The sequence below is a fragment of the Chiloscyllium punctatum genome, chromosome 3 (assembly GCF_047496795.1).
Source record: "Chiloscyllium punctatum isolate Juve2018m chromosome 3, sChiPun1.3, whole genome shotgun sequence".
NCBI classification, from domain to species: Eukaryota; Metazoa; Chordata; class Chondrichthyes; order Orectolobiformes; family Hemiscylliidae; genus Chiloscyllium; species Chiloscyllium punctatum.
In genome coordinates, this window is record NC_092741.1 from 11,595,022 (window position 1) to 11,615,792 (window position 20,771).

The 20,771-nt window shown below is 41.6% G+C and overlaps 1 protein-coding gene across 6 annotated transcripts in view; it reads right to left on the bottom strand.

The window, feature by feature from the left end:
• Window positions 1-20,771, bottom strand: part of enah (ENAH actin regulator) — a 427,681-nt gene that overhangs the window by 252,389 nt on the left and 154,521 nt on the right. For all 6 annotated transcript variants that reach the window (XM_072550524.1, XM_072550518.1, XM_072550527.1 and 3 more), the window contains one exon: window positions 18,175-18,340. In XM_072550524.1, coding sequence (XP_072406625.1) covers window positions 18,175-18,340 — 166 coding nt within the window. The remainder of the gene's footprint in view (window positions 1-18,174; window positions 18,341-20,771) is intronic.

The following is a 20,771-nucleotide window of genomic DNA, read 5'->3' on the forward strand; positions in this document are numbered from 1 at the left end:
AACCTTATGTAAGCCTCCTTCTTCCTCTTTACTAGACATTCAACCTCCCTCGTCAACCAAGGCTCCCTCACACGACCATTTCTTTCCTGCCTGATAGGTACATACATATCAAGGACACATCGTATCTGCTCCTTGAAATAGTTCCACATTTCCACCACATCCTTCCCTGACAGCCTATGCTCCTAACTTATGCTCCTCAAATCCTGTCTTACAGCATCGTAATTTCCCTTCCCCCAATTGTAAAATCTACCTTGTTGTGCACACCTATCTCTCTCCATAACCAAGGTGGAAGTCACAGAATTGTGGTCACCATCACCAAAATGTTCACCCACGAACAAGCCCATCACTTGTCCCGGTTCACTACCAAGTACCAAATCCAATATGGCCTCCCCTCTGGTTGGACAATCTACATACTGAGTTAGAAAAGCTTCCTGGACACACTGCACAAACACCGCCCCATCCAATCTACTTGATCTAAAGAGCTTCCAATCAATATTTGGGAAGTTGAAGTCGCCCATGACTACGACCTTGTGGCTTCTGCACCTTTCCAAAATCTGTTTCCCAATCTGTTTCTCCACATCTCTGCTGCTATTGGGGGGCCTATAGTAAACACCCAACAAGGTGACTGCACCTTTCCTATTTCTGACTTCAGCCCATACTACCTCCAAAGGCAGATCCCCCTCAAACTTTCTTTCTGCAGCCGTTATACCATTTCTAATTAGCAATGCCACCCCCCCCCCTCCTTTTTTACCACCCTCCCTAATCTTACTGAAACATCTGTAACCAGGAACCTCCAACAGCCATTCCTGTCCCTCATCTATCCACGTTTCCGTGATGGCCACAACATCTTCGTCCCAGGTACCGATCCACGCCTTAAGTTCACCCACCTTATTTCTGATACTCCTTGCGTTGAAGTATACGCACTTGAGCCCATCTCTGTGTCCGCAAGTATTCCCTGTCAGTGCTACCTTCTCCACAGCCTCCCTACAGTCTTGGACACCCTGACACACAGCTAGCTTACTTGCTGGACTACAAGTCCAGATCCCATCCCCCTGCCAAATTAGTTTAAACCTCCCCGAAGAGTGCTAGCAAACCTACCCCCCAGGATATTGGTGCCCTTCTGGTTCAGGTGCAACCCGTTTGTACAGGTCCCACTTCCCCAGAATGCAGTCCAATTGTCCAAATACCTGAAGCCCTCCATCCTACACCATCCTTGCAGCCACGTGTTCAATTGCACTCTCTCCCTATTCCTTGCCTCACTGTCACGTGGCACCGGCAACAACCCAGAGATGACGACTCTGTCTGTCCTAGCTTTTAGCTTCCAGCCTAACTCCCTGAGCTCTTGAATGATCTCCCCACCCCTCTTCCTACCTATGTCGTTGGTGCCAATGTGTACCACGACTTCTGGCTGCACACCCTCCCCCTTAAGGATTCTGAAGACACGGTCAGAGACGTCTCGGACCCTGGTACCCGGGAGGCAACAAACCATCCGAGAGTCTCGCCCATGTCCACAGAACCGCCTGTCCGTCCCTCTAACTAGAGAGTCTCCTATAACTAGCGCTCTCCTCCTCTCCCCCTTTCCCTTCTGAGTCTCAGAACCAGACCTCACACCACAGACCCCTTCACTGCAGCTTACACCTGCAAGGCTGTCCCCCCCCAACAGTTTCCAAAGCTGTATACTTATTATTTAGGGGAACGACCACAGGGGAACCCTGCACTGCCTGCTTCTTCCCCTTCCCACCTCTAACTGTTACCCAGCTACCTCTGTTCTCCGGCGTAACTATGTCCCTGTAGCTTCTATCAATCACCCTCTCAGCCTCTCGAATAATCCTCAGTTCATCCAATTCCAGTTCCAGTTCCCTAACTCGTTCGGTGAGGAGCAGGATCTGACTGCATTTCCTGCAGACGAAGTCGGCAGGAGTATCGGTGGTCACCCCTACCTCAAACATCCTGCAGGAGGAACATTGTAGTTGCAATATTTGAATAGGTCTATTTTCAAGGGCAGCAGCCACATTAAAAACCATCTTAAACTGGAGCCTCATTAACTAATTCAGACAGGCCCTTTGTGGTGGGTGCATTTATAAGTGGACAACTTAGTGTATCTTAATACTTCAGCATGACTTAAAAGAGAATGTTGGAGTTGAGCATTTTAAAGAGTGAAATAGTGGAAGGAGACAGGTGTATTGTTGTTTTTGCTGAAACAAAGTAGCTGATTACTAAATGGGATTGGTGAGTATTTCTAGTGTTTAAAGTACATGCTAAGAGTCAGGAATTTTACAGCACAGAAAGAGACCCTTCAACCCAGTGTCAGCATTGGTCATCAGACATCCATCTATTCTAAGCCCATTTTCCAGCATGTGATCCAAAACCTCATTTCTCGAAAAGATTATGCTTTCTGGTCCTAGGCGCTCCTACAAGAGAAAACAACCTTTCCACATAGAGTCACAGAATTGTGCAGCCCAAAAACAGATCTTTTGGTCCAACTCATCCATGACGACCAAATACCCTAAATTAATGTAGTCCAATTTGCCAGCATTTGGCCCATATCCCTCCAGAAACTTCCTATTCATGTAACCATCCAGATGCCTTTGAGATGTTGTGGAGGTGCCAGCGTTGGACTGGGGTGGACAAAGTCAAAAATCACATAACACCAGGCTTCAACAGGTTTATCTAAAATCACAAGTTTTCGGAGGGACACTCCTTTGTCAGGTGCAATGAGAGAGAACACACAGACAGGGTTTATAGGCAGAAATATCAAAGGATCATACAATTAGTGTAAATGTTGTAATTGTACCAGCCTCCACCGCCACCTCTGGCAGTTCAGTCCATACATACACCACTCTGTGTGAAAAGGTTGCCCCTTAGGTCCCTTTTAAATCTTCCCTGTCTCACCTTAAACCTATGTCCTGGGCTCCGCTATCCTGGGCAAAAAACCTTGTCTATTTACCCTATCTATATCCCTCATGATTTTATAAACCTCTATAAGGTCATCCCTCAGCCTCTGATGCTCCAGAGAAAATACCCCCAGCCTATCCAGCTTCTCCTTATGGCTCAAATCCTCCAACCTCAGCAACATTCTTGTAAGTCTTTCTGCACCTTTTCAAGTTTCCACCAGCAGGAAGACCAGAATCAAACGCAGTATTCCAAAAGTGGCCTAACTAATGTCCTTCACAGCTGCAACATGACCTCCCAATTCCTATATTCAATGCCCTGGCCAATAAACGCAAGTGTATCAAATGACTTCTTCACTATCCTGTCTATCTCTGTTTGTCTGTCTATCCTTCAAGGAACTATGAACCTGCACTCCAAGGTCTCTTGGTTCAACAACACTACCCAGAATGTTACCATTAAGTGTATAAGTCCTGCCCTGATATGCCATATCAAAATGCAGCACCTCTCATTTATCTAAATTAAGCTCCATCTGCCACTTCTTTGCCTATAAACCCATCTGATCAAGGTCCAGTTACTCTGAGATAACCTTCTTCGCTGTCCACTACAACTCTAATTTGATGTCATCTGCAAAGCTACTGACCATACCTCCTACATTCACATCCAACTCGTTTATATAAATCTACTCTGTCAAGTCCCTTCAGGATAAGGGGTCTTCACTCATTCTGCTAAACTTCAATGAGTACAGGCTCAACCTACTGTTGAGACAATCATTATTTTTCTTCTATTTTTCTCATTTTTGGTTCAGAACTAAACGTTTCAGTTGAGGATTGAACTTTTAACAGCAGCTTGTTTCAAAACAAAACGAAAACATAAAAAAAAAGTTTGCTGTTGGGCTCTGCCCCTGGAAAGATAATGCAGGTTAATTACTGCTCTGAAAACATTACAGACAAACCAGAATAAAGATGCTCAGGGACTGGTTAGATGTTGAATTAGTCAATCAAGGGAAGATTGTTGCTGCTAATGAATCACAAGAGAATGTTGAGAAATAAAGAGAAACCAAAGGATGAACTGTTTTTTGACAGTGTTTTTGAATAGGTGGCAGTGTACCTTCAGAAGCTGCAGGGCAGAGACTATTTTGGTTTTGCCCTCTTTCAATTATTCTTCTTCAGTTTAAGACTTATTGAAGCACCTCAGAAAAGACCCCCAATCTACAAGAAATCAGAAAAGTTCCTGGAGGTCTACAGAGGCAGCTTACACTGATCAGTGACTTCAGAATTCAATCCTGCATGTCTGTAATAAAACATTGGATTTAATGAATTTTTCGTATTCCTTGTTCAAGCAATTATCAAAGTGGCAACTTATGATTATTTCATTTCTTAAAAATTTATCCCTTAACTGTGTTGATCTATGTGAAAATGAACGTTCATGATCAAAGAAGATTGGGCTTTGATCATAGATATTAATTAGATTGCCTTGAAGTTCATCAGCATTCTACTAAAGTTACATAATTAATCATAATTTTTTTATTTTTGAATAAGTTATAAACTTAGGGTCCCAAGATTGGTTAATTAGTAAAGTCTGGTTAGGAACAATTGAGCAATTTTGAGGGTCATCAAATCCAGTGTTAGAAACTCTGAATTGGTCTGGCTTGCTATCCCTGTGCCATAACACTACACAACCTTTCCTCACAAAAGAAATCCCCCCATAACCAGAATCACGTAAACCTCTCTTGGACTGCTTCCGATGCCAGTATGTCTTTCCTTAGATAAGGGAACCAAACTGTTCACAGTATTCCAGCTGTGTTCCGGTATCTTGTATATTTTTAATAAGACTTCCCTGTTATCATGCTCTGTGCCTTTTAAATAAAGGGCAACGGTCCATTTGCCTACCTTATGACCTGCTGAACTTAATGTAAGCTTTTTGATTCATACACGAGGTTCCCAAAACCACCTGTGCTGCAGCTTTCTGCAGTCTCTCTCCATTTAAAATATATTCAGCTCTCGTATTCTTCCTGCCAAAGTACATTACCTCACATTTTCCCCACATTATATTCCATCTGCCGCTGCCCATTCACTTAATCCGTCAATATCCCTCTGCAGACTCTGCATCAATCTTACCAAGTGCCTTCCCACCTATTTTTGTGTCCTTCACAAACTTGAGAATTGTGTACATTAACTTCCAATGGTGGCTAACTGGATAGCACTGCTGCCTCACAGCACCAGGGACTCAGGTTTGATTCCAGCCTCAGGTGACTGTCTGTGTGAAGTTTGCATATTCTTCCCATATCTGCGTGGGTTTCCTCCAGGTGCTTCGGCCAAACATGTGCAGCATAGGTGGATTGGCTGTACTAAATTGTCCCATAGTGTCCAGGAACGTGCAGGGTAGGTGGGTTAGCTATGGGAGCTGCTGGGTTTTAGAGATACAGTAGGGAGCTTGGTCAGGGTGGGATGTGGTCTTTGAAGGGTTGGTGTGTATTCAATTGGCTGAATAGCCTGTTTCCACAGTGTAGGGATTCTATGATCATCCAAGTCATTATAATGTACTGCAATTAACTGTGACCACAACATTGATCCCTGCAATCAACTCGTTGCAGGTTGCCATCCTTAAAATGCCTGCTTAGTCCCAATTCTTTGTTCACAATTAGTTAGTCAATCCTCCAGCCATGTTAATATTCAGCATCATGAGCTCTAGTGAAGCAGCCTTATGTGTGGAATCTTATCAAACACCATTTGGAAATCTAAGTATATTAGATCTACTGTTTCCCTTTATAAATCCTGCATATTACGTCGTCAAAGAATTCTAATCTTCAGGGACGATTCCATCTTCATGAAGCCACGCTGACTCTGCTTTATTATATTATGTCATTCTATATGTCTCAATCAGATCCCCTCTCAGTCTTCTAAACTCAAGGGTATACAAGCCCAGTCACTCCAGTCTTTCAGTGTAAGGTAGTCCCGCCATTCCGGGATTGATCTTGTGAACCTACGCTGCACTCCCTCAATAGCCAGAATGTCTTTCCTCAAATTTGGAGACCAGAACTGCACACAATATTCCAGGTATGGTCTCACCAGGGCCCTGTACAGCTGCAGAAGAACCTCTTTGCTTCTATACTCAATCCCTCTTGTTATGAAGGCCAGCATGCTATTAGCCTTCTTCACTACCTGCTGTACCTGCATGCTTACCTTCATTGACTGGTGTCCAAGAACACCCAGATCTCTTTGCACTGCCCCTTTACCTAAATTGATTCCATTTAGGTAGTAATCTGCCTTCCTGTTCTTGCCACCAAAGTGGATAACCATACATTTATCGACATTACACTGCATCTGCCATGCATCTGACCACTCATCTAATCTGTCCAGGTCACCCTGTAACCTCCTAACATCCTTCTCACATGTCACCCTGCTACCCAGCTTAGTATCATCAGCAAATTTGCTAATGTTATTACTAATACCATCTTCTATATCATTAACATATATTGTAAAAAGCTGCAGTCCTAGCACTGATCCCTGCGGTACCCCACTGGTCACTGCCTGCCATTCTGAAATGGAGCCATTTATCACTACTCTTTGTTTCCTGTCAGCCAACAACTTTCAATCCAAGTTAGTACTTTGCCCCCAATACCAAGCGCCCTAATTTTGCTCACTAACCTCCTATGTGGGACTTTATCAAAAGCTTTCTGAAAGTCCAGGTACACTACATCTACTGGATCGCCCTCGTCCATCTTCGCAGTTACATCCTCAAAAAATTCCAGAAGATTAGTCAAGCATGATTTCCCCTTCATAAATCCATGCTGACTCTGACCTATCCTGTTACTACTATCCAGATGTGTCGTAATTTCATCCTTTATAATAGACTCCAGCATCTTTCCCACCACTGAGGTTAGACTAACTGGTCTATAATTTCCTGCTTTCTCTCTCCCACCTTTCTTAAAAAGTGATACAACATGAGCCACCCTCCAATCTGCAGGAACTGATCCCGAATCTATCAAACTCTGGAAAATAATCACCAACACATCCACGATTTCTCGAGTCACCTCCTTCAGTACCCTGGGATGTAGACCATCAGGCCCCGGGGACTTATCAACCTTCAGACCTCACGGTCTCTCCAACACCAATTCCTGGCAAATATAAATTCCCTTAAGTTCAGGTCCTTCAGCCACTGTTACTCAGGGAGGTTGCTTGTGTCTTCCCCAGTGAACACAGATCTGAAGTATCAATTCAATTCTTCTGCCATTTCTTTGTTCCCCGTAATATATTCCCCTGTTTCGGTCTTCAATGGTCCAATTTTAGACTTAACCATTTTTTTGCCTTTCACATACTTAAAATGCTTTTACTATCCTCCTTTACATTTTTGGCCAGTTTACCTTCGTACCTCATTTTTTCTCTGCGTATTTCCTTCTTAGTTCTCCTCTGTTGTGCTTTAAAAGCTTCCCAGTCCTCTGTTTTCCCACTTATCTTTGCTATGTTATACTTTTTCTCTTTTAACTTTATACGTTTCTTAACTTCCCTCGTCAGCCACGGCCACCCATGCCTCCTCCTAGGATCTTTCTTCCTTTTTGGAATGAACTGATCCTGCATCTTCTGCATTATACACAGAAATATCTGCCATTGTTCCTCCACTGTCATCCCTGCTAATTTAGGTAAAGGGGCAGGACAAAGAGATCTGGGTGTTCTTGTACACCAGTCAATGAAGGTAAGCATGCAGGTACAGCAGGTAGTGAAGAAAGCTAATTGTGGGGTAAGTCTCCAAATAGCGCACACAAACAGCCACAGCCACACACAACATTTTACTGCAATTTTTTTGACAGGTTCCACCTTTGCCCTGTACAGAACAATGTTGGAGAGATTATCTGGGAAGGGGGGTTTAGGGTACACCCCTGTGTAGAACTCCAGGGAAAGTGTGGGGAAACAGAGAGAGAGAGAGAGAGAGAGAGAGAGAGAGAGAGAGAGAGAGAGAGAGAGAGAGAGAGAGAGAGAGAGAAAGAAAGAGGGCGGGAGGTCAGTCATTTGGAGATGGAGGCTGTTTAATCATTGTAAACAAAAGACGTGATTGCTGTTGGAAACACATCTTTGATGTAAATGTCTCCATCGGGACCTGGAGATCTCCTTCAGATAATTCAATTTTTGGATAATTGGTATTTGGATAATCGAGGTTCCTCTGTAATAGAATCCCAATTACAGACGTTAACTATAGACAAGTTAGCTTATCTGAATGGAGTCTCTCTCCAAGGTACTGGATACAAGAATGGCTATGGGCTCCAATGTATATTCTAATAATATAGTATGGAAGATTTCTGCTCTGGAATTAGACACAGCCATAGCCAAGGCTTTCTATTACACCTTCAACAATGGCCTCAAAGCAGCTGTGTAGAAGATTTTCCAACTATGCCCTGTCCACAAAAATGCAGGAAAAATCCAAACTAGCCAATTACCACACATGTAATTACTTTCAATCATCAATGAGATGGAAGATGTCAGCCATGCTGTGGTATCAAACAACACCAAGACAGCAATAACCTGCTCTCTGGTACAGAATTTGGGCCCTGATCGCCACGGAGCTCCAAAACATATTCTAGTCTTGGTGCAGACATTGTCAAAACAGCTGAACCCCAGCGGAGAGGGGAGAGTGACTGCAAATATTCCCTCTCGAATGCACAGCTGTGTGAAAATTTGGATGTCACGCAGAGTTGCAATGTCCCCACGTATCTCCTGCCCTTGTCTTTCTGATGGAAGTGGTCATGAGGTCTGAAGGTGCTGGCTAAGGATCCTTGATTGGAAAAAAAGGGGAGTGTAGTTAACTGCTCTTGACATCAAAGTAGTATTTGACCAATCATAGCATCAAGAAGTCCAAGCAAAACTGAAGTCACTGGAAAGCAAAAGAAAGTTCTACACTGGTTGGAGTCCAACTGATCACAAAGAAAGATAGTTATAGTTGTTGGAGGTCAACACATGGAAGCAGAGTGCACAGTCAAGACACTTAATGAGTGTTCTGCATAGCGAGTTTTGAGAAGATTTGTAGCTCAGGTTGAGGTTCTGGATGTAGGTTTGCTCACTGAGTTGGAAGGTTCACTTCCAGACGTTTCATCACCCTACTCGGTAACATCTTCAGTGGGCCTGCTTTCTATTTATATGATTGGGGTTCTTTGGGTTGGTAATGTCATTTCCTGTGGTGAAGTCATTTCCTGTAGTGAAGTCACTTCCTGTTCTTTTTCTCAGGGGGTGGTAGATGGGGTCTAACTCAATGTGTTTGTTGATAGAGTTCCATTTGGAATGCCATGTTTCTACGGATTCTTGTGCGTGTCTTTGTTTGGCTTGTCCTCGGATGAATGTATTGTCTCAGTCGAAGTGATGTCTTTCCTTATCTGTACGAGAGAGGGTCATGTCATTTTGTGGCTACTGGATTTTCATGTATCTTGGTGGCTACTTTTCTGCCTGTTTGTCCAATGTAATGTTTATTACAGTCCTTGCACGGTATTTTGCAAATGACATTTTTGCTTGTTGTCTTTCCAGTTCATTAGCTGCTGTTTTAGTGTGTTGGTGGGTTTGTGGGCTACAATGATGCCAAGGGGTCTGAGTAGTCTGCAGTCATTTCCAAGATGTCTTTGATGTAGAGGAGAGTGGCTTAAGATTTCTGGACATGTTTTGTCTGCTTGTTTGGGTTTGTTGCTAAGAAATCGGCAGACTGTATTCATTGGGTACCTTTTCTTTTTGAATACATGGTATAGGTGATTTTCCTCTGCTCTGCATAGTTCCTCTGTGCTGCAGTGTGTGTTGGCTCGTTGAAATGATGTTCTGATGCAGCTTTGTTTGTGGATGTTGGGATGCTTCTGTGGCTCAATATTTGGTTAGTATGTGTTGTTTTCCTGCAGACGCTGGTTTGAAGTTCCCCATGAAATTGTGCATGTGTGTTTAAGCTCCAAAATTCAAGAAGCTGGACACCATCCAAGACAAAGTAATCCACTTGATAAGTACTACATTCACTGAGCACCAATACTCAGTAGCAGCAGTATATAAACATCTACAAGATGCACTGCAGAAATTCACCATTGCAACCCTGAAGGTTCCCCTCCAATCAACAAACCATCCTGACTTAGAAATATGTTGCCAATTGTTCAGTGTTGTTGATCAAGTTCCCATTTTGACAGCATTATGGGTGTATCTATACCTCAAATGTTCAAGGTGGCAGCTCACCTCCACCTTCTGAAGGGTAACTAGGGATGGGTAATAAAAACTGGCCCATCCAGTAATACTCACATCCCATGCATGAATAAAAAATAGTCAAAGTGAAAAATGTGTTCAGAAACAAGGATATTAGGAGCAGGAGCATACCATTCCAACCATCAAGACCACTCTCCCATTCAATATGATCATGGCTGATCTTCTCTCTCAACACCACATTATAGCCTTGTCCCCATACTCACTGATACCTCAGCCTCTGGAAATCTATTTCTTTCTTAAATATCTTCAGTGACATCACCTCCACAGCATTCTGTGGTAGAGAATTCCACAAGTGAAAAGGTTATACATCTCAGTTGAAGTAGCCTACTCCATGTTCCAGGACTGTGATTCTTTGTTCTGGAGCACCCTGACAGAGGAAATATCATCCTTGCTTCCAGTCTGTCCAATTCTATCAGAATTTTATATGTTTCAATGAAATCCCCTCTAATTCTTCTAAACTACAGTAAATATAGATCCAGTCCTCCTCATATGACCAAAGTGCCATCCCAGAAACTGTCCGGTGAACCTTCTTTAAACTGCTTCAATGGCAATTATATTAGTTATTACATAAAAGGATAAGAACTGCACACAATATTCCAGGTGTGGTTTCACAAAGGCCCTTCTACAGCTATAATAAGACTTCTTTGTTCCAAACCAAGAAGAACTGTACTACAGTGACAAGTCCTTCAGTCAACCAAGCCTGCACTGACACATGACACTTTCCGAAAATAAAATCTTTTGCCTCTACACAGTCTGCATCCCTCTATTCTCTGTCTATTCATGTTATTGTATCTGCTTCTATCACGTCCTCTGGCAGCACATTCCACACACTGAACACCCTCTGTGTAAAAACACTTGCCTCTCACATGTCCTTAAATTTTCCCCCTTTTACCTTAAACCAATGTGCCATAACAATTGACATTTCTACCACGTGGAAAAGACGTCAACTACCTGTTTTATTCATATTCATATTCTCTTAATTTTATAAACCTATACTCAAACTCTCCTTCAAGGAAGGATAATGTAACCATTTGGCTTCCCAATTCTTGTGTCTGTTCTGATGAAGTGTCACTCAACTCGAAACATCAACTCTGCTTCTCTACATACAGATGCTTCCAGACTTGCTGAGTTTCACCAGTTTCTGTTTGTGTTTCAGATTTACAGCATCTGCAATTACTTTGTTTTATTATTATGCTTGCTTGTTTTCAGTGAATGGTTTACATGGTTCCTTTCTGGACAGGTTGTAAAATGATAAATAGGAGAAATGAAAAAGACAGGCTATATTTAAAACTTGATGAGACAGCAGGGCCAGAATGAATGCATCTAGAAATACTGAGGGAAAACTAGCCATAATCTTCCATTTCTCCTGAGATACTGTAGTGTGCTGAAAGGTTTGGATAATTGACAAACTTCTGAAATGTTCAAAAATAGATAAAACCAGCAGGTTATTCGGTCAGTGGTACAAAACCTTTAGAAACTGTAATCCTGGAAAAAGATTAACAAATGCTTGGAACAAATATGAATAAAGAGAAAGCGATACCAATTTGCTAAAGGCAGGTCATGTTTAATAACTGAGCTTCTGATTTGAGCTTTTTAACAACAGATGGTGAATGGAGGGAATATAAATGGTTGGTAATGCCTACATACTTTGAAAAGGATTTGATGAAGCACCATATGAAAAGTCTGGAAACTACCATTTGCCAGCAAATTTAATGTCCATGCAATAAACGGAACAGTGCAAGGTACATAAGTGTAAGGTGAAGTGGCGAACAATTGTTATCAGGACTGAGCAAGGTTTTACAGTGGGGTTACCCACTCAGCATTGACTCAAGATTGTTTTCTTGATACAGTGAACTTTTTATTAACCAGCACCTGTGGGACCAGTAGTGTGTCAGTTGATGAAATGTCCCAGATAATCAAGAGGAACGCATAATTGCACCAAACTCTGACCAAAACAAGTTTCAAAACATCAACTTCCCTCAAAAGATCCATGTAAAAACATCAACACATTTCCTAAAATCAATGTAAAAACACAGTAAATAACAGAAACATAATGCAGGGGGTATATACATCACGGTAATACTTTACTTACAGCATAAATACTTGGACATTGTGATAGATATATTTGAGGTACATAATTTCTTCCAGTTTATCAAGAGTGCCAGTTAAAACATTTGCTGTATATACAATTGACTAGATTTGAACACCAAGAGGCCCTTCAGCCTATCAGGTCTGGACCACCAAAGCTACACTAAATTCCCATTTTCCAGCACGAGGCCCACAGCCTTGAATATTGTGATATTTCAAGTGCTCATCCAAGCACTTTTTAAAGGTTATGAGGTTTCCTGCTTCAAATACTCTCCCAGGCAGTGTATTCCAGAACCCCACCATCCTCTGAATGAAAAGACCTTTCTGCAAATCCCTTCTAAACCTCCTGGTATTCACCTTAAAATTATGCCATATTATTGACCCTTGGACAAAGTGGAACAGCTGCTTTTCTGTTCACCCTGTCCACGCCCCTCACAATCTTGTACACCTCTATCATGTAACTCTTCAACCTTCTCTGCTCCAAAGAAATCACCTGAACTTATCCAGCCTCTCTTCAAAGCTAAACTGCTGCATCTCAGACAACATTGTGCTGAATCTCATCTTCACCCCTGCCAGTGCAATGACATCCTTCCAACAGTGTGGAGACCAGACCCATACACAATGCTCCAGCTGCAGCCAAACCAAAATCCTTTAGAGCTCCAACATTAAACAAAGAACTCAGGATGCTGAAAATCTGAAATAAAAAACAGAAACTGCTGATGAAAGTCAGCACGTCTGGCAGCATCCGTGGAGAGAAAACAGAGTTAAAGCTTCAAGTGCAGGGACCTCTTCTTTAATCTATGCCTCGGCTGATAAAGGTAAGAGTTCTATGTGTCTTCTTAATTACCCTATTAAAATGCCATAACACCATAGGAAATAGGAATGGGAGGAGTAGGTCATTCTGCCCCTCAAGCCTACTATGCCTTTCAATAGGATCATGGTTGACTCAATACTCCTCATGTCCACTTTCCTGCCCTTTCCCCATTAACCCTGATTCCCCTACTGATCACAAAGCTATCTATTTCGGCCTTAAATATACACAAGGATTCTGCCCCCACAGCTCTCTGTAGTATGCAGTTCCAAAGACTCACCCTCAGAGAAGAAATTCCTCCTCATCTCAGTCTTAAATTTGTACTCCTTAATTACAAGACCATGCCATGCAGTCCTAGAATCTCCCATAATGGGAAACATCCTCTCAGCATTTAATCTGTCAAACCCCTTAAGAATCCTATATTTCAATGTTTCACCTTCAATATTCTAAATTCAAATGTGTAGCATCCCAAACTGTTTAATCTTTGCTCATGAGAAACTCCCTCCATACCAGGGATCATTCTAATGAACCTTCTCTGAACTGCCTTTAATGAAAACACACTGCCCACAGTTCTCCAAATGCAGTTTCACAAAATCTTGTAAATTGCAGTAAGGCTTCTCTGCTCTTATACATCAACTCCCTTGAAATAAGGACAAACATTATCCTGATTACCTCCTGCACCCATGTGCTATCTTTCTGTGATGTGGAAGGGCCAGTGATGGCCAGGGCTGGTCAAAGTCAGAAGTCACACAACATCAGGTTTGTTTGAAATCACAATCTTTCGGAGCGTACCCTTTCAGATTGAAAAGTATCCCCAAATCCCTCTATGTTGCAGCTTTTCGTAGCTTTTCTCCATTCAAATAATATTGTTTTGTTGCTCTCCCTTCCAAACTGAACAATTCAATTTTCGCACATTATACTCCATTTGCCAATATTTTGCACACTTAGTTAACCTATCAACATCTCTGTAAACTTTATTGCTCTTGCAACTTGCCTTTCCACCTATCTTTGTGCTGTCTGCAAATCTGGTTGCAGTACATTCGCTTCCTTCATCCAAGTAATTTAAATATCTATACGATATATAGCAAACAGCTGCAGCCTACTAATTACAGAACCTGGAAAAGAACCCCTTATCCCCACTCATTCCCTGCCCATTTACCAATTCTCTATCCATGCCAATATTCTACCTCCAACGCCATGGGCTCTTCTCTCATGACTTAACCTTTTGTGAGGTACCCTGTCGAAAACATTTTGGAAATCCAAACACATTCTCTATCCACTCTGTTTTTTGAGGAAGTTTCAACCAGTGATAAACTAATCAGAAATGGTTTCTCTTTCATGAAATCATGCTGACTCTACTCGATTAGATTATGATTTTCCAAATATTCTGCTATTACTTTATTAGCAATTGTTTCCAAATATTGTCCAACATAGATGTTAGGCCAATTGGCTTATAGTTACCCACTTTTTGCCTCCCTCATTTTTTGAATGGGGTGTCACACTAGCAGTTTTCTAGAAACCAAGAACTTTTGGAAAATTACAACTAATGCATCCACTATTTCAGTACTGTCCTGCCACCTTCAGAGATTTGTGGGTAAACACCCCAAAATCCCTCCGTTTGTCTGATCTTCCCAGTGCCCTGCCAGTCATTGTGTACACCATTTCCTCCAAAGTGCATCAGATCACACTTATCAGGGTTAAATTCCATCTGCTACTAATCCACCCATCTGACCAATCTGTTTACATTGTCTTGTAACCCAAGACATTCTTCCTCACTGTTAACAACCCTGTCAACCTTTGTGTCATCTGCAAACTTACTTAGCACACCCCACACTCTCACCTACATCATTTAAAAATATCACAAACAATAAGGGACCCAGCAACTATTCCTGTGGTATGCCACTGGACACTGACTTCCAGTTACACAAACAGCCTTCCACCACCACTGTCTTCTGCCACTAAGCCAATTGTGGATCCAGGGTCCAAGTGACCCTGGATCCCATGTGCCTTTACTTTCTTCATCAATCTCCCATGTGGGAACTTGTCAAAGGCTTTGCTGAAATCCAAATAAACTAAATCAAATGCACATCCTCACCTACAGAATTGGTCACCTCTTTGACAAATCCAACCAGATTTCTTAAGATATTACCTCCCTCTGGCAAAGCCATGGTGACTATCCATGATCAAACTTCGCTTCTCCAAGTGGATTCTAAATATCTCCTTCAGAATTTTCTCTAATTGTTTCCCTACCACTAGTATGAGGCCTACTAGCCTGTAATTCCCTGGTTTACCTTTACTACCCTTTATGTAAAGTGGAACCACATTAGCTGTCCTCCAGTCCTCTGGTACCTCCCATGCAGTCAGAGAGGAAATAAAATTTGGATCAGGGTCTCTGCAATTTCTTCCCTTGTCTCCAACAGCAACCTAAGATAAATCATCCAACCTGGGGAAGTGTCTACTTTTAAACCCACCAAAACCTCCTCACTCCCTATATCAATTTGTTCAAAATCTCACAATCTATCTATCCTAATTCTGTACCTACTTCCTCCTCCTCCTGCTGAGTGAAGACAATTATGAAATACTTATTGAACATTCTACCAATATCTTTCGACTCCATGCATAGATTTACCACATGGTCTCTTTCCCTGGCTATTCTCTTCCCCTTGATATAATTGATTTCTTAAGTATTCCCTTGCATTATCTATACACCACTACGGCCTCCATTGATTTGTGTAGTGCTGGAAAAGCATAACAGGTGTGGCAGCATCCAAGGAGCAAGAGAGATTTGGCCATTGAGGATATGTGTGTAAATGAGTGAGTGAGTGATGGTGATAGGTTGGGGCAGAGGGTGGAGCGGAGAGATCGGAAGGAAGATGGACAGGTAGGAGAGTTCAAGAGGGTGGTGCTGCAAGGATAGAACTGCCCTGATCCTCACCTTCCACATCACGAACCTCCAGATACAACGCATCATCCACTACCATTTCTGCAACCTATAGTCAGACCACACCACCAGAGATATATTTTCCTCCTCACTTTGCCTCCACGACTACCTTATGTCCACGCCACCCCACCAACCCACTGTCCACTCCGAGCACCTTCCCTTGCCATCTCAAGAGGTGTAAAACCTATGCCAATACCTACCCCCCTCACCTCCATCCAAGACCCCAAAGGATTCTTCCACATTCAGCAGAGATTTTCTTGCACATCCAAACATCTAATCTGCTGCATCCGTTGCTCTCAATATGGTCTCCTCTACATTGGGGAGACAGGACACCAACCTGCAGAATATTTCAGGGAAAATCTCTGCGACTCACATACTAAACAACCCCACTGCCCTGTGGCCGACCACTTCAACTCCCCCTCCCACTTCCACTCCACCAAGGACATGCAAGTCCTGGACCGCCTCCACTATCAAATCCAAGCCACTGATCCCTGGAGGAAGAACGCCTCATCTTCTGCCTTGGGATTCTCTAACTATGCGGCATCAGTGTCAATTTCACCAGTTTCTTCATCTCCCTCACCACCTCATCCCACATCCACCCCTCTCAACTCGGCACCACCCTCTTGAACTGTCCTATCTATCTTCCTTCCCACCTATCCACTCCACCTTCCACTACACCTATCACCATCACCCCACCTTCATCTACCTATCACCTTTCAAGTTACCTTCTGCCCCCTCGCTCCACCACCACCCCCCCATTTATCTTTCAGCCTCCTTGCCAAATACCCCTGACAATATTCCTGATGAAGGGCTTATGCCCAAAATGTCGACTCTCCTGCTCCTCAGATGCTGCCTCACCTGCTCTGCTTTTCCAACACCACACTTTTTGACTATGATCTCTCGCATCTGCAGTCCTCACTTTCTCCTCCACTGATCTGCTTCCTTTGTACACCTTCCTTTATGAAAGCTTCTCTTTTCCTTCTTATACAACCCTGGATATTCATAGACATTCAGGGTTCTACAGGCTTGTTGTTCTAACATTTCATCCTGAACAGAACATGTTGGGCTTGTACACATAGGGGGGATATGTCAGCTCCATTTTGAAGGTTCGCCATCTCTACTGTTCTAATATAAATTTACCCAGAAGTAGCTGTTTGCAGTCTACTTTGGCGAGATCCTGACTTATTTTAATAAAATCTACCTTCCTCAATTCAAAACACTTTACGGCAGACCACCTTTTTCCTTTCCATATAAATTTCAAAAGCATGGAACTGTGGTCACTAAAATAGTCTGCCACCGCCATTTGAAAGACCTGTCTGGCTTCATTCACAGAATGAGGTCCAGCACTAAACCGCCCCTTGTTGAATTTCTATGTGCTGTTATAAAAAAGCTTTCTAAATATATCTTAAGAAGTTTGTTCCCTCTAAATCCTTTACACTATGAAAATTCTTAAATTCTATCACTTTCAGGGCACAGTCATATATGCATTGGAGCACTCTGCTTACAGAATGGGTATAGCTACGAGAGCTGTATACAGCAAGTCAGTCTTCTTGTTCAACACCCTATCCACTGACTTTAACGTCCACTCCATCCACCACCAGCCTATCATGGCTGCTATGTGCACCAATTACAGGATATTCTGAAATAATTCACATTAATTTGTTCAGCAATATCTTTCAATTCATGGCTTTGGCCACCTAGGAAGACAAAGTTAGTAGGTACGTACATGGGAGCACCACCATCTCAACATGAACATATATCATAGTTCCTTCAAGGTCACACCGTCAAAACTCTGGAACTGTCTATGGAATTAAACTATAGAACTAGCTATACCACATGGAGAACACAGGCTGAAGTTAGCAGCCCACCACCAACTTTCTAAACTGAAGTAGGGCTGGCAATAAATGCCAGACTTACTCGCCATCAATACAGAGCTGAAAATTCATTAACAGACAATAGCCATGTGACTTGTTTGCTTAATATGTAAGATAAGGAATTGTCACAACTTTTGCTATTCTAAATATACATCTGAGAGAATGTCAAATAAAAATTGAAAAATGAAGCTTATTTTATCATTGGAATACACCAAAATTGCCACACACAAAATAAGTTGCAACAAAAATCAAGTAAAATGAAACCACATTGAAAGGAAAATGTCATGAAAACTCAGGAAAATCATGAAAATGCTGAAAGTAGATGTCCACAGCATAAAATTAAGGTTCTACCTGATGGTCCTGAATTTTTCTCCCCACTACTCGGAACGTGTTGTTGCCTGTGTGGTGGTAAATATGTACTCTACTGAATCCAGTTGCTCCACCAGCTGGTACCCACTTCTTATTGCCATCATCATACACCATAACAGCAGCCCGCGCCTGGCATATACTTTGTTCACTGCAGAGACAGAAAAAGAAAGGATTAATTCTTGTTGAGTAATTTATCAAACAGTTTAGAAACTGTTTCATTGGGTCATCACATCTGAAAACTTTCTTTTTTCAATGCCACTGCTTGAACTGCTTAATTTGAGCATTTGTTCGTTTGTTTGTTCAGGATGGTTAAAAGCAGTCTAATTACATATAATTATAAATTAAATTTTGACAGCACCAGCAAAACACTTCAAGAACATATTTTTGAACACATACTAGGGATACCTTTATGTGATTTAATTGTCTACAACTGCAGAGTATTCCAAAAGTTACTGAAACAAGATATCTTCACTTAAGAATCATACACATCATAATAAGCAAACTGCTTGTAGTGTTGGAAAGTAAACTGATCTATGAATTAAATTATCTTAATTGATTATGCACATGAATAGGTGGGACGCAGCAGGAAAACAGCAAGCAAAACAGATACACAGAAGCAGAGGAAGGGAAACAGGAGAGAAAGAAAATAGAAACATAGAAAAAACACTAAGAAGAAAGTGGATAAGGGAGGGTGAACAAGATATGGATCGGCAAGGCAAGTGACAAAAGTCAGATTGAGCTTGAGGAAGAGAATGGCAGAAAAGTGCTAAGGAGAGACACAGAAAATAGGAGTAAGGTGAAAAGGAGGGAGAAGCAGAGAGACTGAGAGGCAGGGACAGAGAGCGGGGAGAGATTTATAACATCTTTCCATTATGATAAAGTCTATGAGATAGACAATTTGTATTCAACACGGAAAACAAGGGGAAAGTGCCATGGAGAACGAAGAAAATTATTTCACAAACTAAGTGGGTAAAATACGTAGTGTTTTGAATACAAATTTAACCAAATCTAAACATGATTGTGTTGCACAACTGGATAATACTAAAGCTTTTTCCTACAAGGTTGATTTAAATGCAAGGATTCTTGTGGCATAGTGATAATGTCCCTAATTCTAGGCCAGAGGGTCTGACTTTAAGTTCCACCTGCTCCAGACATGACATAGCATATCTGAATGCATTAGTTAAAATATTGATAATTTAAGTGAAAGGTCATATTTACAAAGTAAGGACAAAAAGAATGGCAAATGCTCAAATGAACCCTTTTTGCTCAAAACTAACATCAAGTTTTTCAAAGGCACAGTGTTCTGGCAAACACTGTGTCTCAATCAATAACTAAAACTGGTCATTCAATCACTTAATTCCTTACTGTTCATGGGATATTGCCATGGGAAAGAAACTGGCAGCAGTATTTCGTTATATTTCAAACAATAACAATGTGGATCAGCGCAAGCAGTAAACCAAAAAAGTTCAACAGGTTTCAAGGAGGAATAATCAGAAAAATCAAGATTTTGTTCACAAATGAAATTATTTAGCTATGCAAAGGCTAAAATGGCAATAAATCAATCTAACTTTTGACACAGATATGTATACTAAAATATGAAATAAAAGTACAAAGGCAGCATGAAATTGGCTGAGTAACAAGCAACAGAAAGTAGCGATGGCTATTTTTGGATCACTGCTCTTCATCATCCATATTGTTGATCTAAATGAAGAAGTGCAAATAACAATTGCAAAATTTGTGGATGGCAGAAACATGCAAGTATGAGTACCATTGCAGGGAATAAAGATGGACTGCAAGAGGACATGGATAGGTTTGTGAAATGTTGCAAGGAACTGAATGTAAATGAGACATTTTAGGCACATAAAATTTTTTTAGAAGTTACAATTTTAAACGGGGAGATAGAGGTGTACAAATTGCTAAAGAGGCTGAGAAAATGGATCCTTGACTGCATAAACAGGAGTATCAATAAAGAAAAAGCCAGGAAGTTATGGTTAGGTTGTATAAAATACTGGTTTTCTCTCAACTGAAATATTTTGTGCAAATCCAGATACCATATTTTAAGAACATTGTGAAGATTTAAGAGGGTGGAGTAAAGACTGCCAAGGAAACTTTCAGGGAAAAGGGACTTCAATTACCCCTTCCTATGTAATGGTCCCATGCTTCTCAGTGACTCAAAACAATTAATCCAATTTTAACTCCAATATAGGTTGCAAAAAACTGATAAAGCATCACATATTTCTTGCCAACTTTCAAGAATAGTGGACACAACCAGATGTGATTAAGCAACTTCGATCCCTATGCAAATACCTCAAGGAAAAAGGTTAATCAAGAGTTTGGCACATTATGGATTTTTTCCAGCCCATACTCAGAGCCCGACTGGGGCAAATTGTGGTGGTGCCTAAGATTAGCAAATGTTTCACTCTGAACAACTTAGTATTTTTTGAAAGCTTACAGAACTATTCATTTCTCACACATCTTCAGTAATTTCCCAGTTCACCTTATTACTCAGCAATTCAAACAAATACATGATTAATATTCAACAAAGATTGCATAAATTTGACCTAATCAAAGTTTTCAAC